General features: G+C 31.1%; 1 protein-coding gene across 1 annotated transcript; it reads right to left on the bottom strand.

Moving 5' to 3' along the window:
- Positions 1-2,121: 2,121 nt before the first annotated feature.
- Positions 2,122-3,443, bottom strand: LOC100853464 (acid phosphatase 1). Its single transcript, XM_003632863.4, has 3 exons — positions 3,020-3,443; positions 2,712-2,921; positions 2,122-2,380 (listed from the first exon to the last, which is right to left on the bottom strand). Exons 1-3 carry the CDS (start codon positions 3,400-3,402, stop codon positions 2,206-2,208), a joined length of 768 nt encoding a protein of 255 aa, XP_003632911.1. The 5' UTR covers positions 3,403-3,443; the 3' UTR covers positions 2,122-2,205.
- Between the last annotated feature and the right edge of the window lie 13,162 nt (positions 3,444-16,605).

Genomic DNA, 16,605 nt, shown 5'->3' on the forward strand with positions numbered 1-16,605 from the left:
AGTTAACTAAGTTAATATGCCATTAGGAGAGCTAAGCTAAGGTGCCACTAAGTGAGCTAGACTTAAAATGTAACTAAGTGAGCTATGTTAGGGTGCCACTAAGGCCACATTTGGGATCTATAAAAAAATTCATCGACAATGAATCTTCAAAGGTGGCTCAAAAACAGTATCAAATGAGTGACAATGGACTACCATGAAATGACTATAAGGTAACAAGAAGTGAAGGAAACCACATAGAATAATATGTGCTACTTCTAAATCTAATTATATATATTTTTTTATTTGAAAAAAAAAAAAAAAAAAAAGATTGCAAAAACTAAAGCCATTAAAAAAGAAAAAAAAAAAACTTACCTCTAAATCTACGAAATTTCTTGAACCAAAGAAGAGTCATTTCCCTTGATTGTGTCAGGCTTTCTTTTCCCTCTAAGTGTGCTAGGGTCTACAACAAGTGGGGTTTCCAAATAGGAATTTCCTTATTGGGCTTCTATAATGAAAATTATTTTTTCATTATAAATGTCACATATAGTTAAATAACTAACCCAGTATTTATATATATATATATATATATATATATATATTGTTATATGGATTTAAAATATTTTATAAGTAAAACATTAAATAAAATAAAAAAACTAGTATAAAATTTAAATTTTGTTTTACTTATAATTAAAATTTTTAAAAATTCAACTTGAAAAGTTAAATCAACTAAAAATGATTTCAAAATAATATATTTATAAATTTTAAATTTAAAATAGATGAAACATGTTATAATCACATGAATAATGTGTGTTAATGGGTTATTTGTGTCAATTTATATACAATTTAACTTAACCCATTTATTAAACAAATTATGGGATGAATCATATTATCTATATAATTCACAAGCCATATTTGTGTCAAGTCATTCGGACACAACTATTATATTGGTTGTATTCAAGTTCAATAAATTTTCACTATTTCTTGTCTTAAGATGACACAACATGACCCATTACCAACCCTAGGATGCCTATAACTATAAAATTGTCAACAATATTTTTTATCTTTTCAAAAATAATTTGACATTGTTGAAGGGTACTTTTTCTTGATTAATTGAAGTTGGCAATACAGTTGCAACACTCTCTTGCCTTTGATTGAAAGCAAAAGGTTTCTCCAAGGTGATCCACACCTCTAAACTTATGGAACAACTTATCATCTCAACAAGTAGTCCTTAAGATATTGAAGATGATAAACAACTTATTACAGGTTGATCTTATTGATGCCATAATTTATATTCTTGATTTGTGATTTTGCATGAATGAGAAGAGCCTAGAATACATCAATAAACTATGAAGAACATTTTATTGTACCATTGGTAAATCCATATAGATTTTATCCTTGAATTGCCAATAGATCTTGGGATTTCTAGATCAAATAACTACTTTGACCTAGCTTGTTAGGTAAAGATTGGTTGAACATACTAGAGAAGGGAAATGCAAAATTCATCATTTGTTGATTGTAGATTAATAAACTTAAGGTTGACATATTTGTAGTTTTGTGAGAGCTTTTATGGCTTTGGTACCATGACAAGTCTCTAATGAGAAATTTTTTTTTCTCCTTTTCCATCTATCCAATCTTTATATTGAGAAGTTTCTAAGAACTTTTCTTCTCCATATTAAACACATTAGTTTCTAACTAATTTCCCATTTTAAAAGAAGTTTTTTTCATTTGAATTTTTTTTAAATACCTAGCCTTCGATGTTTCACCATTTATTCCCCAACATTGTGTGGGCGTTTTTTTTTTTGGCAATTATATGTGGATTTACTAATGTAGTAACTTAGGTTTCTTCATTCTCTGCTCTGAACATCATGAATTTTCCATTTGTTTGTTTGTTTGTTTTTTTTTTTTTTTACATTAAATGAGTTTCTCCTTTCATTCCTCATCTATGCCTACACCAAAATAGCATTTTAGGTTTCTCCATATATTCCTTTCATAATGTGAGTTTCTCCATTTTGTTTGTTATCTTCTTGTTAGGGGTGACTGAAACATAATATTTGGATTCTCAATTTTGCTTTTTGGGCCTTAACAAGAAGAAGGAAATTCCTATCCTCTCATTTTTTACTGAGATAAAGAAAAGGAAAAATATTGAGATAAAGCATGAATTCTTATTGTTAATAAACTAGGGAAACAACAACGATGATAAGTGATAACAATAGCTTGTTCAAAGTTTCAAGCAATGTAATACATTGGATCAGGCAACTTAAAAGTCCTATTCCCTGTATTAGTTCCCAAGATATCACTCCATTGATCACCCATGTTTCCAACTATTTTGTATCCACTCTCCTCAACCTTTTTCCTTTGATTTGATTTGTACACAAGTGCTGTGCTTCCATCAGATGATTTCCTACAACAAGAACAACAATAAAAAAAAATTAATAAAGAAAAATAAAATCATCAAATACTAAAATTAATATTTAGTAACAAAAATGTCCATTTCTTTACTCATTTTCATCTAAAAATCAATTCATTGTCATGGGGTGAAGAAAATTGTCACACCATCAAGGCTCCTAGCTATCCTGAGGCTTATAACAGGATTTTGCTTTTTGAGCCCGACACATATCAACATCATTGATGGGGGTTGCTACCCAAAATGCAGGGCATAAGGGAGTTTTACTGTTAGACCTTGATTTTATATGTGATCTCATTTTGGACCTTGATTTTAACTATTTGCTTACCTGAGTATGAGCTTCTCCCAAGTATGGTATCCCACCTTCTTTAAATTGGCTACTGTGACGTTTCTCTCGTCTTCTCCTTTTCCTGTTAAGAACACAACTTTAATCCCCAGGGACACCAGCTTGTTGTACAGCTTAAGACTTTCCGGCAACGCTGGTGCCTCCCCTTTCATGACCCATTCATTGAACGACGTCTCATTGAAGACTTCAGCCCTGAAATTTCAAGAGAAGATTCACGTAAAAACATAGCACATACATGAATATTGGCCAGAAAAATCAGGAATATTCATGTTTGTAGATGCTAAAGTTACCCAAATCCGTTTTCAGCATAGTAAGGCAGATTAGAAAGAGTTGTCTCATCTATATCAAACACCCATACGTCCTTGCCATCTCCACCCAACTTGAGGCTTTCAGCATAAGCAATTGCCTCATACACCACCACTCTCGAGTCTTGCCGGTATTGGTGGCCGAGCATGTAATGCCCCACATAGCTTTCACATGCTTGTGGAACAGTCTCCCAGTTTATAATGTTGTTGGTTTCCACTGCAAGTCTCCAGCTCGGGCAGGAAAGACCCGAAGCAGGGTGGACGCCGGAGGCAAGTCGTGGCCGGAGGAGGTGGATTTCATGGGATATTCCCAAGGAAAGCTCAACAGTAAGGGCAAAAAGAAAGAGCAACAGGGCCACTCTTCCCATGTTGAAGTACTGTGGTGGTCGTGGAGAAACCACCCAATTTACATGAATTTATATAGGCTCCAGCAAGTGAAAATGGAGATGGTGTTTACTTCAGCTATCTACTGCAGTAATGATGAGCATTATCGTAAGGTGGGGTACTTCACCATGGTGGTGGACCTTAATCACTTATTGTCGCACGGAATGTAAGGCTACTTTTGAGAATTGCTTTTAAGAAAGGTTTTTTTAGTTGTTGGGAACACAAAAAAAATAAATAGATAAATAAATAAACATGAAAGTAGGTTTGATTGTCAATTATTCGTAGTAAAATGTGTTTGAGAGTTGATTTAGATAATATATTTTAATTGTTTTTTAATGTTTTCAATTTATGAGATTGTTTATTGAGAAAGATTGAAAATGAAGTAGTATAAATAAAAGTTATTTTTAAGAAATATTAGAAACCCATAAGACATCGAGAACATTCCAAATTTCTAAACAAACTTTTTGTTTTAGAAAACATCAAACAATTGTTTTTTTAAAACTGTTTTCAAAAACCATTTTTCAAGAACTATTTTCAAAAACATTTTAAAACAAATCCTAACCATCCATATCCTTCTTAATCTGTATTCCATATTGGACTATGGTCTATTAAGCATTATGGAGAAACATGCTGCAATATCTTATGAATTTTTTTCCCATTATTTTTAGTGGAATCATTAACAAATTAAGCTACTTTTATCGGCATGTGTCACTGCATTGATCATTCTTATATTACGAGTTTGTTTGATAGTGTTTTTAAAAAATACTTCTAGTATAAAAAGTATTTTTGAAGAAACATTAGACATTTGATAAAATTTAGAAAATATTTTTTAAAAGTTGAAAAATCACGTTTAATGCTTATAAGAGTTTGTTTGATAGTAATTTAGGAAACACTTTTAATATTTCAAATATTTGAAAAAATTTATCATTCAAGTGTTAGAAATACTAGAAACGCTTTTTAAAATCATTCTCAAACATACTTTAAGAAACACTTGATATGTGATTCTCCTAAAAACACTTTTTTAAAAAAAAATCTTTTACTAAAAACATTTCGAATAGAATATTGCCAAACACACTCTTACACGAAGGATGGAAGAGAGCTATTCCATATAGAATTAACAACAATTAACATAATTATGACCTAGTACAAGTAAAATCATTTTGGTCTATAGAGTATAACAGGTGATTTGAACCAAAGAAATAACTTCAATGAGAGCAATCAAAAGATCCATGCACTATTGGACCATATGTGTATCATGTTGTCGTATTGCCAAGGGTCCAGACAACTGAACAATGTGGTGCAGTAGTCCTTATGTCTGCCTATAATTTGCATTCCCATTAGTCCTGGTTTCTGCAGCCTCCTGTTTTACCTTCTGCAGTAACTAAGCTTTCACCATGAAGCCATGAAGCTGCATATTGGGATTATCCTTCCTTATTCAATGAGTGATCCATAAAGATTGGATTATGACCACATACAGATATCAGTGCATGCATGCCTGATGAAGGACCATATCCACTCCTGCAATTATTATCTTTTTCGCAGGTGACTCTATGGGAGAAGCCATAGATGAAGGACCACATCCACTCTTCAAATGTCAACCACAGTAGGGAAAAAAAAAAAAAAAAAAGATTTAAAGTCAATGTAAATTATTTTTATATGTTACTTTAAACATATTTTACTTAATTAAATTTTTGATATAAAGATTAAATAATTTAAAATATATAAATTTCTAGTAAATTTTAATTATATTTGATTTTCTTTGGTGTTTTCTATGGTACAACCAAATATGATAAAGTCATTTTCTTGAGTATTTTTTTTTTCTTTTTATAGTGCTTTCCAGAACCAAATATAAACTATAAGAATCATGAAAAATATTACTAAAATGAGGTTAAATGGAATAATATGACTTCAAGGAGAGATGAGGGTTGCAAATAATTTACCAATTCGCCTCTATTCAGGCCTAATGCTGGCTGGGGGTAGCACAAATTTTATATTTTTTTATTTTTTTTTTATGCCACGTCTAATCGTAGATCGCATAGTTTTTCCTATTTGATGTTATTATTTGATTTCATATTTTTTTTATTCGTATATGTTTTCTTTTGTTTGGTGATTGTTTGTTGATTATTCGTCATGGTTGGAGAAATAGATGATTCCTTTCAATTTATTAATATGAGATTGAATGGAAAAAATTATTTGTATTGGAGTGATGTGATGACAAATTTTCTAAAGAGCAAAAAGATGAGTTATATTATTGGCACTTCATATAAATATAAAAATAAAGAGGATGAAAAATATGCGAAATTGTTAGACACTTGAGAAATAAATAATTCAAAAATTATTATATGGTATCGGAGTTTTGTTTGATGGGAGGTCATCTGTTATAGTCTCATCACATATTTATGTACAGTTGTTTGCTCATTGGTTTGTCCCTCCACATGCAGGTATGGGGTCGTACTTGAGGGAGAGTGTTAAAAAGCATAATATACATCGTGGACTCAAAGCCTAAAAGTTTAACAAGCGTATTGAGAAATGAACACTCTCCAACATTTCATCTAATAGTGAATACATTTCATCTACATTTGTTATCATCGATAAAAATGGAACAAAATGGTAGGCAATTCTCCTAATTTATGAGCCATATTGCCTTTTTCATCTACATTTGGAGGCCCCTACAGCCCTCCAAATGTTTTTCTTTACACACAAGGAAAAAGCCATATTCACTCCTCAAATCTCCCGTAGTGAGAAAAAGAATCTGTGAAAAAACAACACTAAAATGAGGTTACATGGCAGTGTTAAATACCAAAGATTTCATCTATTCATAATAGTCTATTCCATATGTTAATAGGGGACTGAAAATCAGGCGACAGATATCAAAGAAACAGCTGTAAAGGTAAAAGATGCTACATGGAGGTCTTATCCATCTATATTTGTTATCATGGACAAAATAGAAAAAAAAAACAAAAAAAATGGTGGCCAATTCGCCTAATTTGTGAGCCATATTGGACTTACCTTGCAAATCCAGTGAGATCCTATCAAGTACGGCTTGTAACCACACACACACATACCCTAGCTACTTCCTCCAATGACTTCCCCACAAAGTTTGCCTCATAATCACACACATATATCAATGTTGTGAGCCAAGTTCTAAAGTTGGGACAGTGACTCTTGCAAATATGCAATATACCAAAGTGGTAATAACCAAAAATCTGGTGCACTTGTCCTCATATATGAGCTGTATTATTGATGCTTTGCTACCGTCCAATGGACATGTGCCGATGAATATGCTGCATTTCCATCCACAAGTGTCAGTCTCAAATGTCAATATTGCTAGCTCATCGAGCGAGAAGCCCCAAAATAGGAGGGCAAAACTTGAGATTATAGCTCTTCCCGTAATGTTAAGCTACCAACTTTGAGTTCACTAGCATGTAATATGATTAAATAGTTTCTATTTTAACATTGGGTGAAGGAATCGCTCCTATTCTCTCATAATCACAGCTCCAAATTGTGATAACATGCTCTTCAAGTGGAATCTTGTAAAACTTGTGGTTCTCTTGTGACATCTCCTGACCTCATGATATGGACTCGAGCTAGTAGCAATCATTAACGTGCCTTGCAACTGTTGAGTCTAAACAGAGAAATAAGATTTGTTGGAGAAGGAAGGAATGATGAGAGCAAATGCTTGACAATAAGAAGCCAGGGGTGAGAATCTGAGGAAAGTAGTTTAGACATAAATGTCAAGTTGCTTATAGAAGCTGTTCCAAGCCTAAATTTGAGTAACTCCCCATGAGCATTCTAGATCTAAAATAGTTTAGGATTAACAACATTTTATTAATTCAAAGCCATGAATAATCCTTGCTCCTTGAATTGTTAGGATCAGGGACTTAGCCATCTAATCTGAAGACTAATTGGTTGTCAGATGAGATAGATGGGAAAGTCCTTGATCCTAATAGATTGTATCAGAGCTAGGTGACGATCCTAATAAACTGACCATTTGCTCTCTTTATCTGTTAGGTTCTCTCATGAAGCAAAGTGATCTAAAGCTCCAAGACAATGTAATCAATAATGGACACATCAGACTTTGTTTTCTTCAGCTTCTTGGAGTTTCCTATTCCCACTGGCATTGAACTCATTAGAGAATCTGGCCTTGGTGGTGAGCTTCACGTGGTTTGCATATTTTTCATTGTTACTGAACTTTGTATTTAGACAGTAAATAATAATGCCTTTGAAAATGTCGACTTTCATTTCAATCCATGAAATGCTCCCCACCGCACATACCTATGAATTCAGCCTGATCATGAAGCTTGCTTTCAATGTGGGGCTATTGATTTTTATCATATTTATATAGATATTTAATGTTAAAATTTCTAAATTTAATTTAATTCCAATGTTAAATAGGAACTATTTAATTATATTACATGTTAGTGAACTCAAAGTTGGTAGCTTAACATTACAGTAAGAGCTATAATCTCAAGTTTTGTGCTTCTATTTGGAGGCTTCTCACTCACTGAGTTAGCAATATTGAGATTTGAGACGGACCCCTGTGGTTGGAAATGTGGCATATTCATCAGCACATGTACTGAAAATGTAGCAGAACCTCCATATAACCCATAGATGAAGAGAAAGGCACAAGGTTTTACCTTTCATGTTTTCTTTCTGATTAGAGTTTTGTGTTATTTGGAAGAGCAGAACCTCCATACAACATTGGTATATGTGTGTGGCTATGATGAGGCAAACTTTGTGGGGAGGTCATTAGATGAAGTAGAGCATGTGTGTGTGGTCATAAGCTAATTTTTATGGCATACTCTTCAGATGAGGTAGGGCAGGCCAAATAAAGAAGATCAGACACCAAGGACAACTGCATATATTGGCTCCTTTAAATCATTTGGTCTGTTATGAGACTGGTAGATAGCCACACCCTTTGTGGCCACAAGGTCACTGTTTGAATATTGAAAACGTGGTATTTAGTATGTGTGTGTGGTTACAAGCCAAACTTTGGACAAACTCACTGGATAAGGTAAGGAAGAAAGCACCATGGCCAGCAATCTATTATTTCCTCCAAACTGCTCAAACCATGCACCTACAAATCTTAGCTGCAGTGCATAAATTTCAGCTAATTTGTCACACCCTGCTCAAAGGCCTAAGTCCATGACATAATGATGTGGAATATAGAGATAGAAGAAACATGACACACAACATTGGTATATCCGTACATGTGTGTGGTTATGATGAGGCAAACCTTGTGGGGAGGTCATTAGATGAAGTAGAGCATGTGTGTGTGATCATAACCTAATTTTTATGGCACACTCATCAGATGAGGTAGGGCAGGCCAAATATAGAATATCAGACACCAAGGACAACTGCATATATTGGTTCCTTCAAATCGTTTTGTCTGTTATGAGACTGGTAGATACCCACACCCTTTGTGGTCACAAGGTCACTATTCGAATATTGAAAACGTGGTATTTGGTATGTGTGTGTGGTTACAAGCCAAACTTTGGACGAACTCACTGGATAAGGTAAGGAAGAAAGCACCAGGGCCAGCAATCTATTATTTCCTCCAAACTGCTCAAACCATGCACCTACAAATCTTAGCTGCAGTGTGTTAATTTCAGCTAATTTGTCACACCCTGCTCAAACGCCCAAGTCCATGACATAATGCTGTGGAATATAGAGACACAAGAAAGGGAAAAAGTAGCTATATTATTATGAATAGCATAGGATTCTTTTATATGACGATGTTGGAGAGTGCTGATTTGCAGTAGCTGCAACATTTGGGAACACAGGCGAATTCCAAAACCATTCTTCTAAGCGTAAAGATCCTGTAAGATTTGGCCCTCATCTCACCAAAGGTTATGATATCTTTAGTATGTAACACTCACCATGTAACCTCATCTTAGTGCTCTTTCTCACCCACAGATTTTTTTTTTCCTCACTATGTGGTTGAGACTTGGAAGATTGAACATGGCTTTTTCCTTGTCTGTAAAGGCATTTGCAGACAGCAGGGACCATTTCAGACAAAGACCCTTCAGATAGTCACTGTCCAAACATTGATAACATGGTTGGCTATAAGTGAATCTTTATGGGTGGCTTGATTAAAGATAACCAAAATTTTGAATCATAACCAAATATTTGCAGACAGGACCATTTCCTTCAAACTTCATAGACCATGTTCCTATGAATCTTAGCTGCAATGTATTAATGCCCTGCTATGGAATAGTGGCACAAGGATATTGATAAATATTTTGCTCTCTAGTGAGTACGATACAAGAAAAGGGGATGAGTAACTACGATATTATGTATAGTATTCACTGTATTGAAGTGCAACAATACAACTCTCAAGTCTGGAGACACCCAAATGATGACTCGTAGAACAAACCCATGAAGTGTAATGTAGAAAAAGTTTGGCTTACCATCACTAAATACCAATTGGTTTTCAATGAGATGTTCAAAGCACGATCCAACACTACCATTTGTAGTTAGAATAACTGAACTTATTTGCATTTGGTAACTAACACTTTTATGTAACCTCATTGGAGTGGTATTTTTCACAGTTCCTATGACTGTTTGTTCCTAGAAAGCTTAAAGGAAAAAAATTACGAGGGAAAGAAAATAGAGGAAAAGTAGAAGGAAAAAAGTCAAAGAAAATAAAAAATAGATTTAAAGTTAATAAATTATTTTTATATATTACTTCAAACTTTTTTCACTTATTTAACTTTTATATGTAAAAATTAAATAATTTAAAAATCTATAAATTTCTAAATAATTTAAATTATATTTGATTTTCTTTTACATTTTTTACAATAAAATCAAATATGGGAAAATTATTTTCTTTAATATTTTTTTTCTTTTTTAAATACTTTTTGAAAATTAAACATAAGTTACAAGTCATCAACAGATTCTTTTTTCGACACTATGTGATTGACATCTGAAGAGTGGATATGGTTTTTCATTTATGGCTTCTCCTATAGAATCACATGTTAAAGGTGCCTAGTTAACAAAAAAATAAAAAAATAAAAAAGCGACCTTTCAAGGAAAATCATTGTCCCACCACTGAAATTTGTATGTGGTCATAAGCCATTCTTTCTGGATCATTCATTGAACAAGGCAAGATAACCCCAATGCAAAGGTTAAAAATCAGGAAGATTATATTGAAACTTGGTATTACATATGTCAATATGTTTCAGATTATAAGCCAATCTTATAGTGCTTTCATTAGAGATTGTGGTCACACAAAGGGACTACTACACTAGAGTGTTCAACTATCTATGTTAGGAGTAAATCCCTATTTATGATAACAATAACATATCATAAACAGAAAATAGACAAAGTTTTTCTAAGATTTATGGTGGTTCACTTTCAATGTAAAAACCATGTTAATTCACTTTATTGTTGCAGATTTTGCAATATATATGTATATATATATATATATAATATAATATAATATCAATCCTTACAATAATAGTCTCTCCTCTAGTTTTTCCCTCACATAGAAAATCTATTACCCTAATAATATCTTATATAATAAAAAAATTAGGGTAAACTAATATAAGTGTAGAATACCTAAAATACCTTTTAAAATTCCCCATCATCTCTCACATGGTCATGGGAAAAAAGTGAGTAGTATAATTAAGTTTGACACGCCTAAAACAATTATGCTTGGTGATTCACACACTACTGATCAAGGTTTAAAAGTGGTGAGGTTGAACTGAAATTCACCTTTTAAAGGGAATTAACTTTAAAAGATGTGGTTTATACTCTTTCCATGACAAAGAATCTTATGTCGAGCTTTCTTCTTAATAAGGCCAGGTTTAAGCGAACAATGGAATTTGACTAATATGTAATCTCCAAGAAGGGGATTTTTGTGGGCAAAGGTTATGGTTGTGATGGAATATTTAAATTGAATGATGAAAATAAAGCATCTTCAAATTTTATTATAAGCTCTCTTCTTTAAACTTTTGTCATACTCATTTATGTCATAAATAGCAAGTATGTAGGAATAGTGAGTTTGTAGTGATTAATTCTTAAAGAACTTTAAAAAATATGAAACATGCGCTATGATTAAAATGAGAAAAAGGGCCTCATAAAAGTATTGGGAGAAATACCAAATTATTAGAATTGATACATATTTATATAAATTTGAAGGGATTCTAACTCGAGAAGGAAATAGATATTTCATAACGTTCATTAATGATTATTCAAAATATACTTATATATATTAGCTTGTTGAAAAATAAAAGTAATGCTTTTGAGAAATTTAAATATTTCTATATTAATAAAAGTTTGACAACTTGAAAAATCGATGTAGTAGAATTTCTTTGGTTTGTCTCATTCTCTAATTTTGTAAGAATAAGAGAATCAAAGATCATGAAGGACATTTTAATATGCCATTGATGAATCCATATAGATTGTGTCCTTGATTGTCAATAACACTTGGGATTTCTAGATCAAATAATTACTTTGAACTAACTTGTTAGGCAAAGTTTGATTCAACGAGCTAGAGAATGGAGATGCAAAATTCATCATTTATTGATTCGAGGTTAATAAACTCAATCTTAACATATTTTTGTTTTTTGAAAGCTATTATGACTTTGATACCATGATGAGACTTTTAGGGGGTGTTTGGTACACGGAAATAGGGAGTGGGAATAGACATCTCATTCATTTTCTCCCTTATTCCTATGTTTGGATAAATATTAAGAAGGTAGAAATAGAATAAAAAACTATTTAGACAGAAATCAAATCCAACTTATAAGTTAGATTTGAATTCATAAAAAATAGGTGGTATTCTGATTCATTAAACCCATTTGATAATATAAAATAACATAAATTTACTATTTTACCATTTTATTTCATTTTTCAACCCGATACTTATCTTCTTTACAAAGCTAAACTAAATCAATCAAACCTTCCACGACATTTAGAAAAAAAATTTCAATTTCTAATTTCTAAAGTTTTGAATGAAATTTGAATTCTTTTATTTCCTCTTTTGGAAATAGGAAAAACATTTGATAACTTTGAGAATTTAAATATTATAATAAATATATATATATATATATTTGGTAAAATATAATTTTATAACTACTTAAGCATGACAAATTATTCAAATTTTTAATAAAAATGATAATTGAATATTTGTACATTAGGATTATATGATTTTTTATGATTAATTTTTTATTTATTGAGTATATATATATTTTTTAGTCTTATTATTTAATAACAAAAAAAAACTCTCAAAATTAATTTTTTTTTAAAAAAAAAATATTTTAAATTATATGGAAGGATATTATTGTAAATTTATTTCTTTTTCATTTCTATTCCTATTATTATCAAACATTGGAATGGAAACAAAGTCATTTCAATCTTGCATTCCTAAGTTTATCCAAATACTATAAATAGAATCATCAAATTCATTTCTATCCACTAAGAGTAGGCCTTACATCACCCATATCGAGGCCTATGACAAAGTTTTACTTTTGGAGCCATCATTTTTCAAGAAGTGACATTGTCCCAACCCTAACACATACTAAGGATGAAAATATGAGTAATTATAAATATATCAGTACTTCGATTTTACGGATATATAAGAGATATATTGACAAATATTTTGATATTAAATATTTGTGGACCTAAATTGATTAAAATTTATAAAAATATAAATATATATAATATAATTTATCATATTTGATAATAATATTGTATGTGTCAATAAAAAATATAAATTTGTTAAGTGTACATTGATTATTAAATTACATCAAATATTATTCGATAATAATATTATAATATTTGATTATAATATGTTTAGTCTTAAAATATATTTAATATTAAAATTACGATATATTTAATTTAATTGTATTAAATGATATAAAATAAATTATGATAAATGTATAATTTTTTAATATTTAATTAATATATTAATTATATTAAAAATATTATGAAGAAAATTATCATGATAATTTTTATGTTTTTGCTAATAAATTAAATGAAATATTTTCATTTAATTATAAAATAATTATAATTAATTTGTTCTTTAAAATATTATTTTAATATTTTGTTTATATGATAATGTTTATTATATATATATATATATATATATATATTTGGTGCGTAATATACAAATAGGGGCAAATTGGCTCTAGTGGTGTATGTGGCCATTGGCTGAACCTTTTGTTGGGGTTCCAACCCGAAGAAAAAGAGCCGTCGTTTCGAAGCCGACCGATACACATCCTTGACACATACAACATTAATTATAAATATTACGCACGAATTTATATAGGTTCTAGCTAGTAAAAATGGAGATAGCATTTACCTAACATGATAAAATCTAGATGTTTCTTTTCCATCAAAAAGTTTTCACCTAACATAATAAAATCACTACAAACAATACTTGATGCATTTCATGATCAAACGTGGGGAATTTTGTAAGCATGCGTTATTGGACCACATTTGGCTCATGTTATAATAGTGCCAAGTGTCTTGAGTCTGGACACCTACCACTCTGGGCCACTAGTGTCCTTCTGTGTGACCTGTAGTGTCTTTTACCTACAGTCTCCAATGGACCACATTAGTCTCATTTTACCATATCCAATCTTCAAATTTCAAGCAGAGTGGAAAAAATAATATTCTATAGATGACTTGCTCAATCTGACTTCAAGGAGAGATGAGGGCAAACACATACAGATCTCTTTGCTTTGCATAATAGTTCACCTATTTGCCTCTATTCCCAAACGCAAACAAGCTCAATTATTCTAACTACAAATGGTAATATTGGATCGGGATTCGATTATCTCATCTGAAAATCAATTGGTGTCTAATGAGGGTAAGTTAAATCTTTTATAACATTCTATATCACATGACCTCACAGGTCTATTATAAGAGTTATCATTTGGTTACCCATCCCAGGCTTAACAGTTGCATTGTTGCACCCCAAATGCAGTGATTACTACGTTATACATAATAGCATAACTACACATTTCTTTTTCATGAATCTTACTCATTAAATTCTGCAAAATATTTACCAATATCCTTGTGCCACTATGTTCCACAGCAGTGCATTAACTTAATTCTGAACATACAGCCAAGGGAGCTACAATGGCTTGTTGCCTACTTTGGTAATTAACTAAAGATTTCCTTATGATGAAGAATTGCTGGCCATGGTGCCTTATTCCTTACCTTATCCAGTGAGATCTTATCAAGTTCAGCTTGTAACCACACACACATACCCCTGCACCTTTTCCATATTTGAATAGCGAATAGTGACTTTTTTGGCCATAAAGGGTGTAGGTATCTACCAGTCTCATGACAGACAAAACCATTTAAAGGAGCCAATATCTCCAGTTGTCCTTGGTGTCTGATCTTCTATGTTTAGCCTTCTCCTATCTCATCTGAAGAGTGTGACATAAAAATTAGCTTATGAACCCAGACATATGCTCTACTTCATCCAATGACTTCTACACAAATCTCTAAGGAAAAAGAAGCCATGATCAAAGGTAAAATCTTGTGCACTTCTCATCTATGAGTTACATTTTAGTACATGTGCTGACGAATATGCAACATTTCCAACCACAAGGGTAGGTCTCAAATCTCAATATTGCTAACTCAGTGAGTGTGAAGCCTCCAAATAGGAGCATAAACTTGAGATTATAGCTCTTACTATAATGTTAAGCTACCAACTTTAAGTTCACTAACGTTTGATATGATTAAATGGTTGCTATTTTTCATTCAAAAAAGGAGTAACAGTGTAAGTGATACATTTCTTTTTCCTGTTCTTTTCTAGCAACCAAACATAGCATTTGAGAAAATGAGGCCAAATTCATATACTGCACAGGAGAACAGAAATCTTATTACAACTCAAACTAGAAAACAACATATATCTTACAATACAACTCAAACTAGAAAACAAGCCACATGAAAAATGTTTGCATTCCCTCTGAGTCCTTTATTTTGTAACTTATAATTATTTCTAGATTTAGAGGGTGTTTGGTAAATCAACTTAATAACTTAATATGACTTAACGATTTAATTTAAATTATTTAAGTAAATTAAGCATGTTTGATAAAATGATTTAATATCGCAACTTAAAGTAAAAAACAACTTCAAGTATTAGGTCAAAATAAATTAACTTATTCTTAATCTCAAGTCTCTTTTGCCTCATTTACTCATGTTTAATGAGAATATATTTCACAATTATAATTTTACATTCAGAATTCATTTTTTATAGTAAATATTTTTGTAATTATTTTATATATTTACAATACTTCAAATATGAATATTTAATAGATAAATTTATTATTTAAGATTATTGAAAGTATAAATATTAACTAAAATTAACGAGTGTAAATATATTTATTTGATAATTTACAATAACTTTTAAGTTAACTTTACCAAAATAACCTTAATATTTAAAATAAAAAATAATCATAAGTTCAAGTCAATAATTTAAGAACAATTTAACTTAAAGTCAACTTAAATTATTAAGTAATAAATATTAAATTTTACCAAAGATCCTCTTAGTATGTAACAATGAAGTTTAAGGTATTGATAGTGTCTTGGGCACTTACGTGTACATAGGGTAAGACCCTTTTGCAAGGACCTTTTAATAAAATGTCTTCTTGCTGTCAAAAAGGAAATTCGACGATGTGGAAAAATAAAGTAACAAAGTTCCAAATAGATTTTTATTTCTCATTTTAGATATTTTCTCAAGAATCAAGCAGAAAATAGGCATAACTAAATAAATAAATAATTTTTTTTTTAAATATTAGAAACAAAATCATATATTTAACTAGTTTGTAAAAAAAAGGTGACTTTCTTTGTATATGTCTTTTTCAAGATTGAAACAGGATAGACTTGTTATATAAAGTTATTGAGAATAAAATAGGAGTACACTCCACATGTTAAATTAATATAAAAAATGGAAATCCTCTCGATCATCCTTTTAAAACCCCAATTCAAAAAACTTCACAAAGAAAAAGAAAGCTTTTAAGCTTATGAAGAGGAAGAAGGGAGAAGAAAACAAAGGAAAAAGTAGTAATAGGTTTGTTATTGTGTTGTGCTTTCCATTAAAGGGATCTATATATAGAGAATGTATAAGGCTAACAATCTGTACACATGGCCTTGTAGAATAGAGGGACCAAAAACTAAATATAGCTAAAATTAAAACTTTATTGATGTGTATCACTCTATTTATCCAC

This window comes from Vitis vinifera, chromosome 9 (genome assembly GCF_030704535.1).
Source record: "Vitis vinifera cultivar Pinot Noir 40024 chromosome 9, ASM3070453v1".
NCBI classification, from domain to species: domain Eukaryota; kingdom Viridiplantae; phylum Streptophyta; class Magnoliopsida; order Vitales; family Vitaceae; genus Vitis; species Vitis vinifera.